The sequence below is a fragment of the Alexandromys fortis genome, unplaced genomic scaffold (assembly GCF_014885135.2).
Source record: "Alexandromys fortis isolate MF-2015 unplaced genomic scaffold, M_Fortis_MF-2015_v1.1 scaffold_24, whole genome shotgun sequence".
Taxonomy (NCBI): Eukaryota; Metazoa; Chordata; class Mammalia; order Rodentia; family Cricetidae; genus Alexandromys; species Alexandromys fortis.
In genome coordinates, this window is record NW_026067906.1 from 5,246,132 (window position 1) to 5,271,405 (window position 25,274).

A 25,274-nucleotide genomic window follows, 5' to 3' on the forward strand; every position below is an offset into this window, starting at 1 on the left:
TTTAGTAGAAAGTCAGAAATGTTAAGAATATTGTGAAAATTTGAACATATATTTTTTGACATCATCTTTATATTTGGGAGTCAGGCTACAGTTATTTTAGTTCCTTTCCTAGTATTTCTCCTCAAACTAGAAAAAGCAGTTGATTACCAGGCAGGACGGTACACTCACTACATCCTCCCTAAACTATACAGAGAACACAGCTGTGCGATGGAAGCAAGACAGCAAGAAACCAGCTTGCTAGAAAATCTTCGTATCATGAAAAAGTGGTGGTTTCTCTTCTATAATAATGTATTTTCAGAACCTAAAAGTTAATTTTTTTCTATATTTTAAAGTTATAAATAGTATTATTCTATCAAGTTACAGGGTGAGTCACAGTGAATGTAGGGCCTTGGAATTTTTTATTAACAACAAATGATTGTATGGGATGTGAAAAATGGGTTTTGGCCCTGCAGAATTTAGAGGTTTTTGCCTAAGACTGAAAACACAGGGATATAAGCACCAAGGGATGAAAGCTTGTGGAAATTTAAGCACTTTTAGTATGGTAAAGCCACCTTTTCAGGGTGGTACTTTTTTTTTTTTCTCCTATCTTAAATTATTTGGAAAAAAGTCTAGGAGAGTAAGAATTCTTAATTAATGTCTAGTATAATAAAATTAAATCAAACAAAGAGTCAACGTTTTAAAAATTGAAGACACTAAAGCACACTAATAGTTTAGTGCTATAGTAGTAAGTTTCAAACTGTACACCGAGAGGAGAAAGAAAAGCATCTGTGGAAGGCTGCTCCATGCCGAGTCACCTGGCAATCCCCAGTAGTCTCCCAGCACAACTGAGACCCATTAAAGCTCCTTTTCGTGTTTCACAAACACTATTGTGATCATGTCTACAGAAACTGTAAGTCAGAGTTTGGCTCCTTTCTGAGGTATCTGTACCCTATGGTATTATAATCACTGGGAGTTCCTACAAAAACTCTCTAGGAATTAGCAACAATAACAAACATACAGATACTTTCCAGCACAGGCAGGATGCTAGATAAGCCATCCACATATCTAGTGATATCTAAAAAAAAAAAGTCAATAATGAAAAGTATAATTTCAATTGCTCATTGCTGTCGTTGGTCATAATCATCTTCCCACTCTCTTAGTCTTCTTTCTTCTCACACTCTTATTAGATCTATGTTGCTTTCAGAAGGATGGTGCTACAATTCAATATAACTGAGTTAGATAGCAGTATCAGCTTTTACCAGTTGTATGAATGTGAACACACTGCTCTTCCAATTTGTCTTTTCCCAACGTGAACAGTACTGACTTTCCATGCAAAAAGGTAAAATGGTTGAAAATCAATCATGCTCATTGCCGACATGTGGGCACTCAATACGTGACACAAACAAGCGTAAGGCAGCGCAAATCATAATAACATTTTCTAATAATTTATGTCCTTGGAAAATACTCTGAATATAGGAAATAGATAGATGGGTTAATCATTGGTTAGCTTTTACTCCAAGGGATAAAACATTATGGATAAAAGACTGGAACCTTCTTGGAAAAAGCAGCAAGCATTCTTGCTCTGTACAAATTCATATGTGAAGCAGGGGCATCATTAGTACGTACTTCTTTCATACTGTTAATTCAGAGCCAATCCTTTAATATACAGAAACTATTTAGAGTGCATGTCTGAAAAATACTCATGAAAATAATTTTATTTTCCAAGAGCATATGAGGAGCCCTACTGCACCATAAATATCCTTTTAGTTTCAGAACATGTTGACTGCATCACCTTAAACTGATTCAAAAGTTCATTTTAATTGCAATGCAATAATGATAAGAAGACTGATATATGGTGATTTAAAATGAGAAAAACTACAGTTTCAGGGGATCTGACACCTTCAAGCAAGGTGCATACAGTGAATTTGAATAAATTATTAAAAAAGAGAAAAAATGGATGCCAAAACTCCCTAGAAATAACACCATGAATAATAACAGTTGAAGTTTAAAAAACACATAGTCAAGCAGGGAAGCTGGGAAAACAGGGATACTGTAAAGAGAAGAGCTTATGGATCATTTTGTGTACATTGTACAGTGGGCCAGATCCTATGTCCACCTTTTACTAGTTACACGGATACAAGCAAACTGGTCATGCACTTTGTCAAGTCTTTCCAACATTGACTTTGACTAGGAGAGGTAACACAGCGCGTGTAAATTACATGTTCACATAAGTGTAGGCATTCAATAATTGCCACAAGCAAATGAAGCTGAACACACATAATGACAACACTTTAAAATGATTTAAGTTACTGGAAAATACCTTTAATCATTCAGAGAATAAAGTAGGCTGTGCAGAGAACAGGCAGACAGAGCAGACGGTTGGATCCAACATTGTTTCCTTTTTTTAAATTTATTTATTTATTTATTTAAGATTTTTGTCTCTTCCCCACCGCCGCCTTCCATTTCCCTCCCCCTCCCCCAATCAAGTCCCCCTCCCTCGTCAGCCCAAAGAGCAATCAGGGTTCCCTGCCCTGTGGGAAGTCCAAGGACCACCCACCTCCATCCAGGTCTAGTAAGGTGAGCATCCACGAAACTGCCTAGGCTCCCACAAAACCAATAGGTGCAGTAGGATCAAAAACCCAGTGAGTATACTTGTCTATCATTATCGTTATTTTAAAAGTTCTTTCTCTCTCCTAAAATGCCTTGCCAGTGTAAAAAAATCTTTAAACACATCTAAGGAGACTTTCAAGTATGAGAACCAAATTCATTTATGCATTTGGCTCCATGTGTGATGTTTTATAACAATTATCTCATTATTTTACTCATTAAGTTTCTATTTTTTGCATAATCTTTTTTTTCAGTTTCTATAGTCTCAGTTGTGATTAACTGTGGGATTCCTGTGCAGAACACTCCCTTGCCCCCCATAAAGAATTGAGCCACCTGCCTGTAACTGGCCCTGGCTAAGGAGAGGAAGTGCCCTGCTTGCCACCCAGCCCCCACGTTCTAGAGACAATCAGATGCAGTGGGGAGTCCAGTCAAGCAGGAACTCCTTTATTTCCTTACAGCATGCAAGTTATAAAGCAAAAACCCCACAAATCCCAAAGGAAGTAGGAGAATTAACCAATAACATCACCAGTCACGTCTGCATGAGCAGCACCTCCTATAGCCCCTAACGGAGATCACCAGGGCACCAGGTATTTTGAATCATCTTACCCCATCTTTAACTCCAATCATTCTTTTTGTAAATAAGTTAGGTCTCCACCCCCTTTGCTTCCCTTCAGCACCATCTTGGCTGGGAATATTTTTATGGGCTATGTAAATGTCACTGTTTTTTTGAATTTTGTGCCTTTTTCTAGCTCTCACACTTTTGGCGCAGCTGTCATGCTTTCGGCGCCAACTGTGTCTTTTACTACATGTCACTGTTTTTGGGTGCTAGCTTGGCTACTCCAGCCTCCTATGTGCTTCATTCAGTCCACAATTAACTACCTTAATGCCATTCTTCTTAAATAAAACCAAGAAAAGGCTTGGTCCTCCCTCAACTTAATGTGCCAGGTTATGTTGACTCCCATAGGAGGCCTTACCCTTTCTGAGGAATGGATGAGAGATGAGTTGGAGGGAAGCAGGGTTGGTGAGTAGAAGGAGGGATGGAAGGGGGAACTGTGGTTGGTATGTAAGTTGAAATATATTATATTGAAATATAATGTAGTTATTGTGACTTTTAAAAGACAGGGTCTCAAACAGTCTATGTAGACTGATCTCAAACTTTTAAGATAGTTTTAACTTCAACATCCTTGCCTTTAACTTCTGAGGGGATTTCAACCATCTGCCACCATGCCCAATTTTTGTGAACTGCTGGAGGCTCAACCCAGGGTCTGCTGCATGGGAGACCACATTCTTCAAACTGCACAAATGTATTAGTGACTTTTATATTGCTGTAATAAAGCACCTAGACAAAAAACCAACATGAAAAGAGGGAGTTTATTTTAGCTTATGATTCCTGAGGGATACAAATCCATGATGGCTGAGCAGAGTCATGGCAACAAACGGCAGCCATGGACCTAAAAGAAGGATGCTGAGAGCCCACATCTTGAACCAAAACCACAAAGCAGACAAACTGACAGCAGGCAAGATTTTTAAATTATACCCTGTCTCATGTGCTTCCTCTACCTCTGAAGGTTCGCTCAACCTGTGTTATCAACTAGGGACCAAGTGTTCACATGCTTGAGACTATGGTGGACAGTTCTAATTTGAGCTGCTGCACTCAGCTTTGTCTCTAGTTGATGGCCATAAAATAATGTGAATTTCATAAATTCCACATCAATTGTTTTCACAGGGATCTGCAGTCTTAGCACTGTCCAAAATCTAAAGTCTCTTCTATTAAATCAAGACAAACTTTTAGTCATAAACCCTTGTAAAATAAAAATGCAAATCGTATACTTCCGTCATACAGTGGCACAGTATAGATTCTGTATCTATTACCATTCCCAAGAGAAAGAATAGGGACACAGTACGGAAATACCAGACTAAAGCAAGACTAGAACCCAGCTAAACAAAGACCAAACCCTGTAGCTGTGTCTCATCTCCAGGACTTCGATTTCAAAGGGTTAGGGGCTCTTGCCCTTCGTTTTGCTTCCTACAGCAGACATCTCTCTCTGACTGTCTCCACTCCCTATATACAGTTTTCCTTGGAAAACATTCTCCAGCTCACATCTTGGGGTTTCACTTTCATAGGCAGCTCAGGCATTGGTCCTTTGCCCTCTCCAGTACTTCACAGAGAAACTCCTCTGTCACATCCTGCCTGCTCTTATCAGCTTTCTGAAAACACTAAGTGAGAATCTCTACTTCTCTTACTCTGGCATCCATCATGTCCCTAAACCAGCACCATATGGAAAACACGGCTGCGTGGCTTGGGATCCACACTGGCCCTCTTGAATCCCATTAGCACCAATTTTATTTGCATAGACCTGCATATTATGTACTAATTTAAATATAACTTCCCATATATAAATCTATAATTGATTAAAGACTAACAAAGCCATAAATATACACTTTTAAATGTTTGTCAATATCTTTAATGTAATTTGTTGAGTCAGGTGCCAATCATATTAGTAGATTCAGGGAGTTTTATGCAAAATAGATAGATACTCAACTGCTTACAATTCAAAGTGAATTATATTATTGATTTTGGAAGCACACCAAATTAGTGTTTGGCTCAAATTCTTATTGATTCTTTCTAGAACTCTTAGAGGTCACTAAAATAAATCTTAAGAAATTTGGTCAATACTAATCATTCTTGATCCCTCTCACTTTCAAATTCATTAGCTAGATTACCACTTTGGAAACTCTTTCCCCACAACCGATGAACAGCTTAAAATGCACAAAATGAATCTTTCCTAATTTTCTACATTACTTAATTCTTGGATAGGATGTCATGGTAGGAACTGGCTTAAGCCATTTTTTTTTCTTGGAAATAAACCCACCAACGAACACCTACTGAACAAGAGAGAATCACATACTTAATGCTAGTAGGTATCAAAATAATTGGTGAATCATTTCTATCCTGTCTGCCACCTTTCCTTCAAAAACAAATTAATCTGCTTGGTTTCATCTTGTTTTTTTTTTTCTTTTCTTTAATTATAGAAGCTTAAATTCAACATGCATCGATCTGATAAATACAGAGAAAAACATATTATTTTAGCATTCTACATTTTCTGCCCTATACTTGGCCAGCTTCTAGGCACCCAGATCCCTCTACTTAGTGCTTCTAAGGCGTGCTAGGCATCCAGATGAGCCACCCACTCCCTCTCCTCAGCCCACTCGTCTAGTCTTACTCCCAGATATGCTCACTACCCTGGGGTTATTGACCCTGCATGTTTCCAATCGACCAGGAACTCTCACTTTACACACCATGTTCTTCATTGCAGGCCTGCATCTTAAACTTCCCTCAGTGTCTGCTAACTCCATTTCTGGGCCCCAAATGCTGAAGTTACTTTTGTGTCTCCTTCAGTAGGTCAACAGAGCAAAGAGACGGGCAATGAGCAAAAACGAGACTAGTCGGTATTGTTTCTAGCTGGTGTCAATCAGGAAGGAAAAAAAAAAAAAAAAAAACACCAAGAAGAACAACAACCACAACCCAAACAAACTGAGTAAGCCTTGACAACGATAACGTCACACATTGTTGACCTCCTCTCAAGACTGCAAGCAATCCTGTCATCATCTTCCCATTCTTCCCTCTTCTGTTTCTCTCTCTTTTTTTTTTTTCCTGAGCAAATGATAGTTTATATCAAAGTAGTAAGATGAAACAAACCAGGCCTGGGCCAGAGGCCTGTAAACTCTGCTACGCAGGACACTGGGTCCCGCTGCTCCTTAGAGCAGATGGCTTTATTTATGCCCGCAGATTTCAGCAGCACTGGGGCTTCCCTCACAGCTGCCCCCGCTTGTCCTCAACTGTGCTTCATGATTAGTCAGTTTCTGCGGCAGTTTTCTTCCTCTGTCGGCAATTTATTTCATTAACTCCTACTTTCTCCACTCACTGGACTTTCGGCACTTGCCATGTTCTCATTTGAACATTAAATAAATATTGTGGATTCATCTTTCTTGGCTAATGAAAGTATGTAAAAGATGCAAACGGGAAATATTAAGTGCTTTCTCGGGACCAGATTATTTTATATTTTTTCATGACCGATATTTAAAGCTCTGCATTCTCTGTGTATATTTGGCTTTTTTTTTTTTGAGGCTCACTGCTTTGTTAGAACAGAGAATATTGTTGACTCCATGTAATTCATAGACAGTGACAGACAATACACACCCTGATCTCTGCAGCCAACAGAACTAGTGAGGCTCAGAGCACTTTTGTGGACAATGCTGCCCTCTTGTGGCTACAAATTTTCACGTTGGCAAGTTTTCCACAGAAGAAGTATTGAATATGTCCACTAATATTTAAGATTTTCTAGGTAACTTTACAGTTTTAGCAGAATTTAGATTTAAATATTGCTTTTGAACATTAGTGACTACAATTTTAAATTGCTGTCATATTCATGTAAATTAATGGCACATGACCATTGAATTATGAAATTGGAAAGGCACCAGGAATTTGATTTAAATTTTAATCTCTAAACAAAAACCAATTGTACAGAGCCTTAAATAATTTATTCGTAGATTAAAATGGTCTGAGTGCTAAATCTCGGACTTAACAGCAGTTAAACACAACGTGATCATTCAAGAAGGTCCCTCTGGTTTTCTTTCTCTCTCTCTCTCTCTCTCTCTCTCTCTCTCTTTCTCTCTCTCTCTCTCTGTCTCTGTCTGTTTCTCTCTCTCTCTCTCTCTCTCTCTCTCTCTCTCTCTCTCTCTCTCTCTCTCTCTCTCTCTCTCTCTCTCATTTTTAACCTCTCTTATTCCAATGGGGTATGTCTACTCTAAGAAGGGAATAAGGGAAATCACAAGAACCATGAGAGATTCATTATTAAATTCTTTACTTAACATTCTGAGTGGAAAGACAAATTGATTTTGTGTCATTAATAAATGTTGATGTAAAAAAAAAAAGCAACAAACACGAAACGAAAAGATTCAAATTTCTCAATCAGTGGTAAGGAGACTTTTGGAATCCTGTAAGATGGTGATGATTTTCATTTAAAAGTCACAATTGTAGGCCACAACCTTTACCTGGCCCATCCCACTGATTCACCACTGCCAAACACTGAGTTTAAAATGGTGTTACAAAGTCTACCTGTGGGCTCTCCTTTCTCATTTTTGACCCTATCATGCCCCCTTGTGACTGACAAAAAGAAGCTCCTTTTTTTTGTGTGTGTATGTGTGTTTAAGATTATATAGCTGTGACCATAAAATTTAAAATAAATAAGTAAAATAGAAAGAAAGGACAAGTCTCATCTATGCAGATATTACTTGCTGAATCATTTGCTCAAACATTTAATAATGTTGACTTTTCACATCTCCCTCAACCAATACGAATAAGGTTTTGGTGATAACAACAGGAAGAAAGACATTTACACTGGCAGAATCATGAAAGTTCTGGTGACGTAAACTTTTTCTCAGCTCTCTTCATGAGAGGGGACTGCAAGCATGGTGTTACTTCTATTAACAGAAGGTCTAGCAAAACTTCTAGAATAGAAAGAGCAATTATTTACTAAATATTGACTGGGTCAGTTCTCAAACCATTTTGCCTTTGAACTTGGCACTGAAGTTACAATCTGGGTTTGGAGTTACCGTTTTACTGACATAGACATAACATGGTCCGGTTCACAGCAGATGGACTTCTTTGGGGCTTTCAAAATAAGTGAAGAGAAGGTATAGGCAAACGGAAGGTGCAGCACCCACTCATACTCATTTTAGTGTGTTGAAATGGTCAATGCTTTGTATCTGATGAATGGGCTACAAAATAATAGTTATCTCTAAAGGATAGAGCATTGAAACTAAAATGGCTAATAACACACCAACGTAGAAAAACTACATGTTTAAAAACTCAAAAATGAGTTATCATGAAATTATTAATGGCTAGTGACTTATCAGTCAATTGGCTTATTGTACAAGCATTTGATTTATTAAAATAAGAAATTATTTTTGCTATTTTAATATATATTTTAAGCATTTTCACATATGTATACAATTCATAATTCAATGAACACAGAAAGCAAATGTAATTTCTGAACTACAAGAATAGACATTTCTTCTTGGTTAATTATAACAAAAGTGAACATTAGAAAAGCCATGAGCCTTATTGAAAAACCCATGAATTCATAAGATGATAAAGATAAACATTAAATAAAAAATGTAGATAATTTCAAATAATTTTAAGAAAATATATAAAATCATAGCTGTTTCCTATTTCTTTATATTTATCTTGGATACAAAACTGAATCAAAGTGTCTAAAGAAAGATAAATAATTTGTATAACAATTTCAGAAGTGAAAAGAAAAAATTTAAGAAGATGCCTTCCAATTTTTGCCAAATTCTTCAAAAATCATAATAAAAATAAATTACGTTTCTTTCCAAGGCATCATATGTGCAATCTCTGTGGATAAAATCCACCAAACTTATGTATTTAGTTTACTGACTGACCAAGCAACTTGAGAGCTCTCAAAGGAACGAGTCCATTAAGCGGATGGTTTTTGAATCAACATTCCATGAATATACCAGCTTAGAGAGAAATTATAGCATAATTGCTAGAGTGAACAACACACAGAAAAGTCAGTACTAATGTGTATGGAACAGAGAATATTTTTAAAATAAAAAGGGCAAAATATATCATTAAATGTGATAGCATAATTTTCTTAGGAAGTTGAGGATTGTAGCTATCATCTTAGATATAGTTACCTGGGCATTAATTTGTTTATATTAAATATGACATAGAAAGCTTAATTTAAAATTTTATAGTCAATATCACATACAGCTACTGCTCAAAGGTCATTACTTACCTAACTTTTTCCTTAATTTTTTTGATTTCATTTTCTGTGCCCTCTTTAGCATCTGCTGAGCTGTGGAGATATCCTTAAAGCCCCTATTGAAAAGATAAATGTACAATATCAAGAACCTAGTTATACATAGACATACATGTGAATGTACATGTATCAATTATACTGCATTCAATAAATTTGTAATCTCACTTAAGAAAACCTAACTTACTACACAGGTGAGCTAGTTTCTTAAAGAAGAATGACTTCTTAAATGCCCCCCCCCCAATATCTGCCTTGGGTATCCAGCAGTCCTTCAATTTCTTGTTTTCTTTAGTATAAAATGGAGGACTTACCATTCTTCTGAAATTTTTTCCTCCTTTTCAGATTGCAGCAAACTCTTTTTACTTGTGTTTGATTCAGGTGTCCTAGATAAAGTTCTATTTTCAGATCTGTTAACAGAATTGCATTTTTTTTAAAAAATCTAAATCAACACAAGTACGTCAGCTTTTTTAAAAACTACAAGCTGTTTATGTTGTCTCAAACTTGAAAATGAAATCTATGTAAGACACAGAGGAGCTTTATCTTGAAAAGTAATAAAAGCCTTCAATTAATTTAAAATGTTTACATTTCAATTACACGGAGCATACTTCTGTTCTTCTGCTGAGAAGACTGTGGCACTGGGATTTTCATTCTGTTTCTCCTTTCTACCTGCCAAGTCGGGGAGATCCGTTTGTACAACTATTTCATTATTTCAACAAAATGTAAGCCTTGTCGCTGCTTTCATGGGTTTCCTCCACATAATGTGAACCCAAGAATTTTCAAATTCACCATCGCACATGTTTCGTCTTCTAAGTCAAGAAATTCACATTTATTTTTATAATGATTCTTCTTTTGTAAGGGATATGGACTTTTGTCCTTGCCCTTTATCAGTTCATCCCCGCTTAAAAGAGCAGCTTAGCTTACCTGCCACTTAACTGCGTGTGTTCTGATGAAAACAAATTTTCCTTCTCATTGCACAGCCAAGCCTGAGCTGGACGCGTGGGTCCAGCAAGGGAGGTTTCAGCATGTTTCAACGTCCGAGCATTCTTATTTTAAAAATGAAAACAAATGTAAAATGAATTGAACACTTCCAGCTTTGTTATTGCTACCTAACATGCATAAACCTGAGCAATCGCAAAAGAGATATTCATTACAAAATTAAAATGATAATAAGATGAAAGTTTTGGAACATGTTTGAATATTCATTCTTTGGTTGCAAGGTGAAGACTATGCTTTTTGGTATAGCTCATGTGTACAAAATGATTAATTGCAAAGCTTAAAACATCTCAGAAAACAAAAACTTCAAAGATGATCAAATAAATAACAGATATTGCGGTCCCTTGACCTCTGGCTGAGGATCCTCAGCTGCTGTCTCTCAGCGTATCTTTCTGCATTTTCAAAGAGCTGTTAACTAGTGATTTTAGTCTACTGCCAAATATGCAGCTGAGGTACATCATTTTTTCCCCCTGCTGGCTACTGTTAAATAAAGCGTTGAAAGAAATCCAAAGTAAAGAAAAAAAAAAAATAAAGAACAAATGAAAGAAAAGCTACATGAAAAATTACATCTGGGGATGAGGAGGAAGTCAAAGGCTTCTAAAAGTAATTATATTTTTCAGGTCAATAAATTGCAATATTAATCACCCCGGCAGAGCAGAACCTTCAGAGCCAGCAAAGATGGAGCAGTCCGAAGTGTCCCTGGCAGCTTACCTTTGGCCAGGGCAGCTGATTGGAGAGAGGCAGTGTTTGTGAAGGGAAGCCGCCGGTGGAATCTGAAACTGCCCAGTCTTTCTCCAAGGCATCCTGCATGAGTAACGGCATTAGAGTGGACAAGGCGTCACTTGCAAAGCTCTACCAAGTTTCCTTGAAACTGTACGGTAACCAGAAATAGTCCCAGAGTCTACGAGGGCTCGCATTTATAGGAAAGCTTTACTTGCTCTTGCAAGAGGCTGCGCCTCTGGTTAAGGCCCACATTATAAAACAATGATGGGATTTTCATCCACACACTTTGGTTAAGGAAAGAGCTGATATTTGATTGCTGCAGTAATTAGGTAAACATTTTTCTGCATATTTACTCATTACTGACTTCCAGCTAAGTCTAGAAGTAGCCAAGAAGCATCAGTATTTTAGCTCACTGTCGTGCAAATTATGTTTTCTATTAAACATTGATACTTAAACTATAATATTTTAACACATCAGAATCAATGTTCTTTAAATACTACATATAAGCTAAGGTTTGCTTAATATTTATTTTCCAAATTTCAGAATATTTTCGGTGGACATAAAAGACAAATTTGTTAGAATGGATAAAAATGTATGGTATATCATTGCTAAGATACACAGCTCTTCAAATGGGAAAACAGCTTATACATCAAATGTCAAATCTCTCCCTTTTAACTCCTTCTCTTCATCCTTAATCATATTTTTTCATTTGTACAATTCCCAAGTTAATCTTTATTCAATGAAGTTATATTAATTATATAAGTGCTGTACATTTAAGATATAATTATCTAAATTTTATTTAATTTGGTTATCTTATCTGATATATCTCAGAATAAACTTCTGTGATTCTTTATGAACAAGGATAACCAGAACACAAATTTCTATCTCACAGTTAGACTGATTTTAAGAGTTGCAATTGGGCAGTGAGGAATAAGTTTCAGAAATCTGTTGAATTTTTTGGTAATTGTAGCAACTAACAATGTACTAAATAAACATCTCTGAGAGAATTTTAACTATTCTCACCAGAAAACAATAAACATGCCGGTTACTTCATTTGATCATAAAATTAAGATTTTGAGTCTACCAGAAAGAGATATTTTAAAGCATTATGTTGTAAATAACAAACATATAAATCATACTTTTCAAATAAATTATTCAAATGTGAATCTTCTCAAATAAAACATTATTGAGAGAGAGAGAGAGAGAGAGAGAGAGAGAGAGAGAGAGAGAGAGAGAGAGAGGACATGAAAGGGAGCTCTCACTGAAACCTTTGGTGTTCTCCTTTCCTGTATCTTAGGTTGATAAGAAAATGGCAGTCCAGAAACAGTGGTGTACTTTGGAGACTCAACAATAAAAGGAAACAAAGGGATATTAGTCAGACTTGGAAATGAAAGGGTTGATATAAAGGATGTTTGCTTTGATATTTCTGGAAAAATTAAGAAAATAAGATCCTGCAAATGTTTGCTGCATGTTGAAGCTGCTAATAGTAATTACTTGTTAAGTTGTGTCAGAAATTCAGTAAACCCCCGCTGACTTCTACATTCAGAACAGTTTGTCCAATTCATGTCAGATGATAAAAACAAAATTGATGACTATCCTTTGAAAAATGAATTGCAGCTCAACATAAACTCCTGACAAGATTTAGGCTCAAATTTTAAAATTAATTTCTGCGTGGCAATGGAGATTAATTCAAGGAATGATCATATTTGCTGCACACCAGCTGCTATGAAATCAGTGATCTTATTGTAAGGACAACGAGAAGATGATAACTAGTCAAAGACAATGAGCCATCTGACTAGTGTTTGTCTTGCACAGAGAAGGGAGTATCCTAACACAGTTACATTTACTCTGTTTCTGACACATCTGGCAAACAGAACATCCTTAAGGATACTCACAGTGAGAGCTATTCCCTGAGGAAACTGAGTCACTGACTGAGCCTGTTTTCCAGATGCTGAAGGTACCAGTGTATGCTGGACTTGGGACATTTGGAAAGTTACCCATTCATCTTAGATGGGCCCCCGTCTAATGGGCCATTGGTCTGCTTGCTTCTAATTAGGGGCTGCATCAGAATTTCAATTCCATCTCAGTACTGCTCTTTTTCACCACCCCAATCAGCTGACGTTGGCTACGCCAATTTGGTCACGGCATGGCATCTGCAAAATTCTTCAGGTTCTAGAACACTTAAGTCTGATGGGTGCACACTTTGAATCATACATGTCACATTTCAATCCTAAACACTTAGTGTTCAGTCAAAATTGTTCCAAGAAGGACGAGTATCTCTTTTTCTTATAAACAGAGACGGAGAGCAAGGAAAGAGATATCTCAGTGAGGGAGCAGTTATAGGGCTAACAGGAAACCGGGCACTAGAGTAATTCCTAGGAATCCACAAGGATGACCCCAGCTAAGACCCTAAGCAATAGTGGAGATGGTGCCCGAACTGAATTTGCCCTGTAGTCAGATTGATGAATACGCTAAATATCATCATACAACCTTCATCCAGCAACTAATGGAAACAGAGGCAGACGTCTACAGTGGAGCACTGGGCTGAGCTCCCAATGTCCAGTGGAAGAGTTGGAGGAGTGAGAATATGAGTAAAGAGGTTAAGACCATGATGGAGATATCCACTGAAAGAGCTAACCTGAGCTAATAGGCAATCACCAACCCTGCCCTAACAGGAAGGAACCAACTTAGAACAAACTAGGCCCTCTGAATGTGGGTGACAGTTTTTGCTGGGGCAGAGTTTGGGACCACTGGCAGTGGGACCAGGATTTATCCCTACTGCTTGTACTGGCTTTTTGGAACCCATTCTCTTTGGAGGGACACCTTGTTCAGCCTAGATATAGTAGGGAGGGCCTTGGTCCTTCCTCAAAGCAATGTGCTAGACTTCGTTGACTCCCATGGGAAGCCTTACCCTCCCTGAAGAGTAGATGGGGTGCAGAGTGGAGGGGAAGGTGGAGAAAAAGGGGGGAGAGGAGAGAGTGGGAACTGGGATTGGTATGTAATCCATACCAATTATTTATTTATTATTTAAAAAGATAAATAAATAAATAAATAAGTAAGTAAGTAAGTAAGTAAATAAATATGACTGAGATGGTGTCCCTGACCTACCACTGGTAGTCTTGCCTAGTTACAGAAGATGGTTAGTTCAGGCTCTGTTTCCTTTATTACTAGGAGTTATTTCTAAGATTACCCTCAGAGGTTCCAGAAAGTTCCCAGTGCAATAGGTTTCCAACCCCTCCCCCAAATGTGCCCCAACTTCAATCATCTCTTGGCAAACTCTCTCCCTCTCCCACCTATTCATCTTTCTCACTCACTTCCAATACAGTAACAAAATATATTGCCCCTTCCCAAGGAAATGCATGAGTCCCTCCACGAGCCTCCCTTGTGACTTAGCCTCTCTTGGTCTGGACTGTAGCATAATTGTCTTTTACTTAACAGCTAACATCCAAGCTAATATACATTTATAAGTGAGTACATATCATGTTTGTCTTTCTGGATCTGGGAAACAGATAGAATTAGAAAAAAATAACCCTCTGTTTTGTTGTTTAGCTTGGTGATTTTGTGGGACTCCTAACAGTGGGAGCGGTGGTATCTCTGACTCTTTTGCCTGCACTTGGGACTCTTTTCTTCCTCCTGGTTTCCCTCACTCAGCCTTGATATGAAGGTTTGTGCCTAGTCTTATTGTAACTTGCTATGCCTTATTCAGATGCTATCCCAGGGAGGTCTGCTTTTTTCCTGAAGGGAAATACAGGCACCATGGATCCTGGGAGGGGGATGAAGGGAGGGCTTAGAGGGATGGGAGGCTGCATTTGGGATGTTTTGTACGAAAGAAAATAAAACAAAACAAAATAAGCACAGGCCAGCATCCCTGACATCCTCAAGGTACAACAAATCCCAGTGAGCACCCAGATATTTAAATTAATTCCAATGAAGGTTTATGAATATTCTCTTAGACTTTGTACATGGAATTTGCAAATGAAAAACCAAGTATAAATAAAGAATAAATTTGAAAAACAAGTAAATTGGTAGCTACTGAAGTGGGATATATGAATTTGAGTAGTTTAATTGAGTATAACAATTTACTTTCTTTGAAAGCAACACCCTAGATCCTGGGAGGTATAAAGGGGGAAGGAGTAATTTGGTTTCTCAAACTACCTTAAACTTTTCTTCCTAAACAAAATGTTCCCAGGGGAATCTACTAAACTGGTGAAAAGCACCTGACATTTAACTTTCTGTTGGATCTTCCAGCTCAACCAGGATTCTCCAATTCCAACTTAATAGTGATTTCCCTTAAACCCATTAAGAAACGTACTCACTCATTAGTGGATTTGGATTCTAGCCATAAACAAAGGACATTGAGCCTATAGTTCATGATCCTGGAGAAGCTAAGTAATAAGGTGAACCCAAAGAAAAACATATATAGATCCTCCTGGAAACTAGCAGCAGACAAAATCACCAGGCAAAAGTTGGGAGCATGGGGGCAGGAGGGTGGTTAGAGGGAAGGGAAGATGGGGAGAGAGAGGGGACAAGGGGAGGGCTGGGGAGAGCTTGGGGGAGTGGGATGGTTGAGATGGAGGAAGGATGGATATGGGAGCAGGGAAGGAGATATCTTAATTAAGGGAGCCATTTTGGAGTTGGCAAGAGGCTTGGCTCTGGAGGGATTCCCAGGAGTCTGTGGGAATTACCCCAGCTAGGACCCTGAGCAGTGGAGGGAAGGGTGCCTGAACTGGCCTTGCTCCCATGTAGTTGGACTGATGACTATCTTGAATATCACCATAGAACCTTCGTCCGGCAACAGATGGAGACAGAGACAGAGACCCACATCGGAGCACAAGATTGAGCTTTCAAGGTCCAGCTGGACTGGGAATAAACGAGCATGGGATCAAACTGGAACCTCTGAATGTGGTTGACAATTGGGGCAGACTGAGGGGCCAATGATAATGGCACTGGGATTTGTCTCTACTGCATGTACTGGCTTTTTGGAATCCTGTTCTCTTTGGATGCACACCTTCCTAAGTCTGCATGTAGGGGTAAGGGCCTAGGAATTCCCACAGGGCAGGGTACCTTGCCCTCTCTTAGGACTAGAAAGGGCTGGGGGGGGTTGGGTGTGGGGGGGGAGCGGGAGGGAAGTGGGAGGAGGGGAAGAAGTGGGAATTCGGATTGGTATTATTTATAAAGTAATAAAAATATATAAAGAATAAAATAAAATAAGAAATCTGTCAAGAGAGAAACTAAAATGCAGAAATCATCCTTTGAGTCATGTCACCTATCACATTACCCTCCTCTCCATGATAGTTTTTCACTATCATTCACATCTATTTTACAGAGTGGACAAATGCTTTGTTTTAGGGAAGGTGTTACTGTCCCAGCAAACTGTGTCCTGAAGAAGCACTAGTCCCCCAACTACTCACTCGATTAGACTATTCTGAACAACAACAACAACAACAAAATTAACTTATATGTCCTTAGTGTGGGGTAAAGAGTCTACCATAGCTCCACCTGGATCAAATTCTTAAGCCTATTGGAAGGTCAATATAGAAACGGAAGGACAAAAACCTAGGCTAACGACAATAACCTCAATTAAATATACTACAAGATGAATTCTTGAATTCTTTCCCAACCCCGTCAGTCACAATACTCATAATGGCCATTAGAGTGTATTGTGAGAAAAAAAAATCTGCCTTTAAGGGCTAAGGAATAGGCTCTCTTGGTGGGCAATTGTTCTTTCTTGGTATTATATGGTAGCTTTTGATTATAAGCTATCATTGTAGAGATGTTCATAAGGTAACACACTAGAGAACAAGTGGTGCTGTTCTCTGAGGTAGAAAGCAATCCGTTTGCTGTACAACATAATAAAGTAATAATGTCATCTGAAGAATAAAACATACGAGTTTCTCTAGGTCAGGATTAGTAGAGGGTGCTCTCCGGATATGCCATGTTGAAGTTCTATGTGCAGAAACTGTTAAACACACAAAGTTCTGACTGCTTGCAGTGAAGTTTGCTTTCATCTGGAAATCTCAATTCTTCTAAAAGCATCCAAAAATGTGCTTGCATAACTTATTATATTGTACGTAGGGTAAAACGTCATACACTGTAAAGTGCATGGTACTTAATAAATTTGGTAGACTATATCTAATCAAACAAAAAAAATATACTGGCTATATTGCCTTTAGTTAACCACTGCCTATACAGCATGACATTTAAGGGACAAAATCATGGTATACTGATGTAGGTTCCTGATCCCAGGCAATATGTCAAGCTAGTTTCATATTTATTTCCTTTGGATAATTGCAATAAGGATATTCAAGTGCATTACTAAAATGTCTTGAAATTCTGCACATCTTTTTATGTATCTGTCCTGGCACCAGGCAGGTTGTCTATCATGTTATCAGGAACTGCTGCTTACAAGAGAGAAAGTTTGAAGAATAATAATAATAATAAATTATATTATGTACTATGCTATGTAATATATCATTATTATATTATATATATAATTATGCTCTGCAAGCATGAAGGTTGATCTTTGATTCCCAGCATTCATAAATGCTAGACATATATCTGTAATGCTAGAGACAGGAGGGGATGGGGGAGAAAGTATTCAGAATCAGCTACTTACCTATATAGTATAGTCAAGAACCAAAATTGATAAAAAACAAACTGTAAATTTTGAACTGAATAGTAGCATCAATTAAATAAAGAATTCATTAAATGAGCTAAATGATTATATTTAGAGGACAAAATGACTTGGTGCCATCCTCTTGACACTTTATACACCATACAAACTAGGAGGACAGTTTAAGACAAAGGTAGAAAGTAGCAGTAATACCTATCTTATAATGTTACTAACCCCCCTAGGAAGTGTCTCAAAATACACAAAATGGCTAGAATGTATTCAAGGATGGTGGAGTAGTACTACATCGTAGCAACCAGCTGAAGAGACAGCTTTAAAGCTCTCTAGAACAAAATCTTAGGAACAGTATTTGCCTGTAGCTGGCACTTACCTCGTCATATTCAAAATCCTCCAAATCTATTTCTTCATATTCTTCTCCAGATTCTTCATTCCTGATAGCCTCCAGGGCTGTCACCAGTTTCTTTCGTAAAATAAAGCCTTTCCAAACTGCCTGAACAAAAATGTGAAGTATGTTATGCAGGGTTACAGATCAAACCCTAAACCAGCTTCTCTGTGTTATCCCATTAGGAAGATAAAACATCTTAGAACTTAGTCTAATGGCTCAATAATCTCTTTCTTGAACTTTATGTGACATGCAAAATTGCAAGATAAATTAAATGACCGCATGTGTCTGCATCTCTAGAGACTTGCTTTGTGGTAAGTGGAGAAATATCTTTAACACTCCCCTCTACTGCACATGTAGGTCAGCCAATCAATTATCTGACAATTCCTCCAGGACCCATTCTGAATGAAGAAGAAAGACATTTTTTAAAGGTCAATTTTGCTCATTTTCAAATCATCAGGTTTAAAATAAGACAAAACTCATTAAAAAACAGTGTATTTAAATGACCATATTAAGGAGGTAGTATCATGGCCCAAAATAAATTAATTTCAGGAAAAAATTAAGTCAACACACAATAATGCAGCTGAAAACAGTCAGGTCCCTCAACAATTCTGGAGTAGAGAAGTTTCTCAACCTAGGTCCTCAAGCCCAGTAATGCCTTAGATAATAAACGATGCTCATATTTTCCAACAATGAGCTTTAGGATGCATGAGGTATAAAAATCAATTGAGAGGTACATGAACATATTGAAATACATATGTATGCATGATTGCTTACATATAAGAATAAAATACTAAATTATGAAATTAATTTTTAAATGGTTGTCTATGAATGCTAAATGACAGTAAACAGAAACTGCAATTTCCCATCATTTAGGAGGAAGAGACAATACATCTAGGTGAGACTTGAGGTGAGTCCAGTTTAACAGTCAGATCCCGGTCTTGTCTCAAAAATTAATAATACAAAGCTTCAGTTCTCTGATCAATCAGCCTTTGTTTGAATATGAATTTGAAACTGTGTGTATGCTCAAAATAATTGTAAAAAAACAAAGTAAATTTATAAGAAACAACTAGAATATAATAATGTTACTCAAGCTCTGTATATATTCTATAAGTTATTTAAGGTGATTTTGAAAAATTGATTTATTTTGTTTTTAAGAATGAACTAAAGTACAGACTTAATGAAAAGCTTCATTGAATAAATAATGATATGCTAATCAATCAAGTTAAAATTCATTTTGAAATTTGGTCTTGGTTTTACTAAAGTAAACATTTTACATATTTCATTCCCTTCCTTTCTTTATTAATTTCCTAATTATCAAACAAAGTAGTATTATAACTTATGATTTCTTTCATACATATTTTCTTTTGATTGATTCTTCTTTCCCTTCTCTTCCCCTCCATTTCTATAGGCCAAGGGACCATTGAAGCCTACTATTACCAGAATTCCTCTCTTTCAATTTCACTTCTTGACTTCTCAGGTTGTAACTGAAGCAGGTATGTTTAGAACTTTAAAATTTTGTTATAATTTTTAAATATATTTATGTAATAGCTATCAATTAGGTAAAACTATTAGCTTTCACTACTCAAAATTTTAGATGATTTGACACATACTACATTGAGACAGTAGTGCTTGGAAACAGTAAGTAAAAATTTCCCAACTTAAAAAGGCTCAAGGCCAGATGGATTCAGTGCAGTATTCCATGAGTATTCTTCAAAGAAGAAATATCAATTCTCCTCAAACTGTTCCATAATAGAAAAGAGAGGAAACGTTTCAAATTCTTCTCATGAATAATATTTTTATCACTTCAGTATCAAAAACAAATAAATACACAACAACAGCACAAAAGAGATTGATGGGCCAATATCCCTTATTAGTATAAATTTAAAAATTGTCAATAAAATACTTGCAAACTACAGTAAAGAACACATACATGAGTCACAGTCAAGGTATTGTCATTTCAGACATGCATGAATTGTTTCATGTCTCTAAATCATGTATACTCAAGTTCAGAAACCACATGGTCATTTTAGGCTACTGACTTTCAGGTTAATTTTGTATATTGCTACTTTATAGGATATTGTTATTAGCTATAGTAACAATATTAAAAGAGCACATGAACCTAAGAGACAAATGTGGTGAGGGGAACATGGGATGTTGAAATGGGAAGTAGATTTGTTCAAAATTTATTATATTTATTATATATTTATTATTTATTAATTCTCCTTAAGATGAAAATAAACCAGATAATAATAAATGGGAAAGTATAAAACATCAGTAGCTTCTCTATATATCAACTATAAACCTTCAGCAAAAGTAATAAGAAAACAAAACAATTTATAATAGCCTCATAAAATATATTGAAATAAAATCAAATCAAGAAAGTAAAGGATTTCTACAAAGAAGAGAAGGTTGAAATATCATTGTGTGGTTTAGCTTGAACCACAATCATGGTCATAATATTTCAGATTTTAGGACGATTATCTCCAGCCCTGACAGTCAGCAGAACCATAGCAACCTGCCAGTTAACCTTGGCCTGCAAATCTATGCAAGTGTCAAATAAATTCAAGTAACTTTAAATCACTGGAACGTTTTCCAATAAAGAATAACTGAGTGAAAGAGGAGTAAAATATTTTTATGACTACTCCACTACCAAAAGATTGAAATTAACCTGAATACGGAGAGCGGCCTTCTCCCTTTGGTCTTGAATATTCATAATATTTTTTCTTCTTTCTTCATTTGAAGTAGTCTGGTTATTGATGGGGGGATTTTGCAGAACTTCTGTTGTGGTCGAATGCAGTTTTGCAGAAAAATTAATCTGTCTGCGTGCAATGTAACTGCGCCATTGGGTTTGAATTAACACAGCTGCCTTACTAAAAAAAAAGAAAAAGAAAAAGTAAACCACTTTAGTATGTATGAAAATATAGACGGTAATAAAAGGTCTTCATAAGCTGCTGTATACTATATGTTCTAAATATGACAGTAAAACTCTTCATGGACACTCAACAATATGGTCCTATCCTATACAGGACCAGCACAGTGAAACAGCACTTGGTATGCTATTGTGAATGAGGATAATCTTAAAAGTCCCACCCCTAGAAGAAGAGTTAAAGACAATAGATGACGGATGATAGAGGGAAAATCAGTGTTATTCAGAACTGAGTCCCTGATAGGTTATCTAATCCCATATGGTTATCCTTAAATATATGTGAACAACGTTAATTGGATAAAGCAAGTTGTATTTATAAATGCATATATGAACATATATATATATATGTGTGTGTGTGTGTAACAAAAAATGAAGGAATTATAGATTTGACAATGAGTAAAGGAGACACAGGAGAAGTTGGAGAGGGAGGGGTACAAGTTATGTAAATATAGCACTCTTCTAAGAAATTCTCATAAAATAAAAGATGTCTTTGTTATCTGTACATGAATATAAAGAATATAAAATGTCACTTAAAATGAAAACAAAACCTCTGCATTGTAAATTATTGTCACAAATGTAAAATCGTATAGATACTGATTCTGGAACAGAACTGAACTAAGAGTTCAGACAGAAAATTATTTAGTTTCAGAAAGTTTTTTGAATTTTGTTTTGTTTTAATTCCCTAAAGATGAAAGATATTACAGAGATTCTTCTAGATAATGAGGGTATTGTTAAAGAGAGGGAAAGGGTACAGAAGAGGGGTTCCAAAAGTATGGAACAATAAGGATCACTCTGGGTTGCTTCAGGGAGGAAGAGGGAGAGTCATTCTTAACATGATTCATGGGAAAAGGAAGGACGCTGGGCAGTTTTTAGTAGTTTTTCTTTACTTCTTGACCACTTGAAAATATTCACCTATACACCCTTGAGGAAATTCTAACATGACATGGAGTCAATAGCAATTTGTCAATAACAAGCGGCTCTCTGAGTTGCAATTTGTTTCCTTTCTCCTGCAGATTATTGAAGAATTATGAAGGTATGAAGGGTAATCAAAGTGCTACCTATTCTACCTTAATTCCTTGTAGAATTTCTGGGTGTGACTTAAAAGGTATTTGGAAAACAAATTCCATTCCTCAAAATTCCCTTGAGCAAGCTTTTGATAAGTTTGTTTGTTTTGGTGGATTGTAAAGCTTGAACAAAGTCATCTCAGGGGCCAAGGATCTATCCCAACCTTTGGGTAAAAATACCCAAAGGCAACACCAACTGGAAAGCCAGTAAGTATTTAAGGGCCTGAAACAGGGTTATTTCATTGAAACCACCATATCCCATTTCCCTAACCCTATAGACCGTATTATAATGAAAATGTATTTATTCTGATGTCAAAGTCCTCATAATCATTCAATCTCAATACTATTCAAAATCCAAAGTCTCTTCTAAGACACACATGCAAACAGTAACTATAACATCGACAAAAAAAAGAAAAAAAAAAAAAAAACAAAAAAACCTTACCTTGTTTCACTGTGTTCACTATTTTGATGATTACTCATTGGAAAATTTGCCACCTTTATTTCTATGAACGAGGCTCTTGCAGGGGATGGACTACGCATCCTGCTGTGTTCATTCTTCTCTGTCATATTTTGCTCCTGACCTCTTCCTACTGGTTCCTCACAGTTTGCTGGTGAAGGTCTGGAGCCAGCATCCATCAGGTTTTCAGCATTATCTGGGAAATCTGCCTTATACTTGTCAGTCTGAGAATGAAAGACCTTGATTTGCAGTGTGCTGTTGGTGTTTGAAAGAACTGGATGTTTTTTTTCAGTTTCTGATTCAGGACTCTTGGTGATATTTACATCCCCATGTTCATGTGCACGTCGGCATTCATTACTGAGTTTCATTAAGTTCTTATGGTAGTGGCAGAGTTTGTCCGCAGCATGCAAAGTGAGAACGTCCCTGAACACATAGAAGAGAAGAACAAATTTCGGGCTATTAGATAATAGTAAAGGAATAAAATGCCCCAGAAAAACTGCTTCTAATCAAACTAGTGTCACTGTGGTTATCATAACATATTTAATCATGTGTTTACATTAAAATTATTTATTTAAAATAAGGCAGGAAGAAAATCAGAAACTTACCCTTTCTGTGTGATATACTTTTTAGTTAGTAAGTCGAACTCTTCAAGTTGGTTCTGACAAAGTGCCAAGAAACCTCCTAGGTCTTGATAATAGTGTTCCTCAATATGGACATCAGACTGAGGGTTTAATATGTCACCATTAAGGATTCTCAGAGCTGGTAATATTTTAAGTATAGAATGCCTATTAGAAACAAAGAAGAAGTTAATAATCTTAATAAAGACATATGTTTTAAAATAGCCACAAAATATCACATAACAAGAATTTTTTTATTTTTTATTTTTATTTTTTGTTTTTTTCGAGACACGGTTTCTCTGTAGCTTTGGTGCCCATCCTGGAACTAGCTCTTGTAGACCAGGCTGGCCTCGAACTCACAGAGATCCGCCTGCCTCTGCCTCCCGAGTGCTGGGATTAAAGGTGTGCACCACCACTGCCCGGCAAGAATTTTTAGGTATACACATTCTAAACTTATTTTTATCGCACTTAAAATTGTTAATAAATTATATTTACCACAAGTGCGTAAGTAAATGATATATTCTATTTCTTCTTGCATTACTTTAAAGATGCTATATTTATTTGTCTTAAATTAAAGGATGCAGTGTTTCAATACCAACAATCATAGCACTAATTAAAATTCACAACTATTAAAATAAAATATTAAAATCATAAATATTTGATTAGGTCATCAACAAATCGAAGAAAGCTTACTCTCTTAAATAAAGCTGCGACTGAATATTCCTTATGCATTTATCTATCAACCAAAAGAGAAAGCCATGGGAGACTGAGAACTAGGAAAATAATGTTTTAGCTTATGCATGACCTGCAAGCATTCCCTCTTCATCCCCTTAGATATATTTGTTTTCTTTTCTATATCTTAGACTATATCCACAAGGTACAGTTTTTTAAAATCTATACATATATGGTATAGGAGTTCCTTCTGTTTGTGTTTTGCTTTCATTAGTTAATGAATGAAGATGTCTTGGCCTAGTTGATAGGGCAGAACTTAGGTAGGCGGAGAAAAACAGAACTGAATGCTGGGAGGAAGAAGGGCAGAGTGGGAGAAGCCATGGATCCACTGCCTGAGATGGATGCTGGTTAGAATCTCTGGTAAGCCACTGCCATGTGGCGATACACAGATTAATGGAGATGAGTTAACCTAATATGTATGAATTAGCCGATAAGAAATTAGAGCTAATTGGGCAAGCAGTGTTTTAATTAATACAGTTTCTATGTGGTTGTTTCAGGTGTAAGCTAGCTGGGCAGCCAGGACGAACAAGGGGCCCTCTCCCTACAACACATATAGTCTTGTTTATATTTTATACTGAAAGTATGAAAGTCAATGTGGAGCCCCACAGCTTCTGTTCCAAATGCCTATTCTAACTATGTAGAAGTTTACTGGGTTGTAAAGACTTTTGTTCTGGTTAATTATGGTGTGTGGTACCTTTATTTACTTGCATTTTTATAATATGATTATAAATTTGAATTTAAAACTGATAATAATCAAAACACAAGGGAGTTATCAATGTGGCTAACATTCTTTCCTCGCAAATATTTTATTTATGACTAATGAAATGTCATATTGCTCAGGCTTCAGAGAAGCACGTAGTTGAGATTCCCACAAGCCATGACAATACCAAAGTAACATTTAATTGCAATTATAAATCTAAGGTATGTATATAGAATTAAAGGCAACAAAAAATAAACCTGTATCATCCAGCATAGAAGAGAAAATGCTCTAATTCTATGACTAGTACTATTGGTTTATAGACTGCTCTTAAATTGGGGGTTAACAACTTTAAACCTCAGGAGCTGGGTGGAGATGTTCCGAGAAAACAACCAATGATTTGTTCTAATTGGTTTTAGAACCAAGTCTATTCCTGTGTGATATCTTACTCTTCAAAATGGACTAGAGTAGATGAAGGAATGAAGTGTGTCATGGATTTCTATTGTTGTTTTGGGAAGCTATGTATGTATATGCATGCATATATTATACATATATTATACATATACACATTATATATGTGTATACACACACACATATATATATATAATAAGAAAAAGT

At 36.6% G+C, this 25,274-nt stretch overlaps 1 protein-coding gene across 9 annotated transcripts in view; it reads right to left on the bottom strand.

The window, feature by feature from the left end:
• Positions 1–25,274, bottom strand: part of Lrriq1 (leucine rich repeats and IQ motif containing 1) — a 146,716-nt gene that overhangs the window by 73,501 nt on the left and 47,941 nt on the right. For all 9 annotated transcript variants that reach the window (XM_050135597.1, XM_050135595.1, XM_050135596.1 and 6 more), the window contains 8 exons: positions 23,216–23,395; positions 22,596–23,033; positions 20,832–21,033; positions 18,149–18,268; positions 11,136–11,228; positions 10,353–10,474; positions 9,743–9,838; positions 9,411–9,493 (listed from right to left, as the gene is read on the bottom strand). In XM_050135597.1, the coding sequence (XP_049991554.1) occupies positions 9,411–9,493; positions 9,743–9,838; positions 10,353–10,474; positions 11,136–11,228; positions 18,149–18,268; positions 20,832–21,033; positions 22,596–23,033; positions 23,216–23,395 (1,334 nt within the window). The remainder of the gene's footprint in view (positions 1–9,410; positions 9,494–9,742; positions 9,839–10,352; positions 10,475–11,135; positions 11,229–18,148; positions 18,269–20,831; positions 21,034–22,595; positions 23,034–23,215; positions 23,396–25,274) is intronic.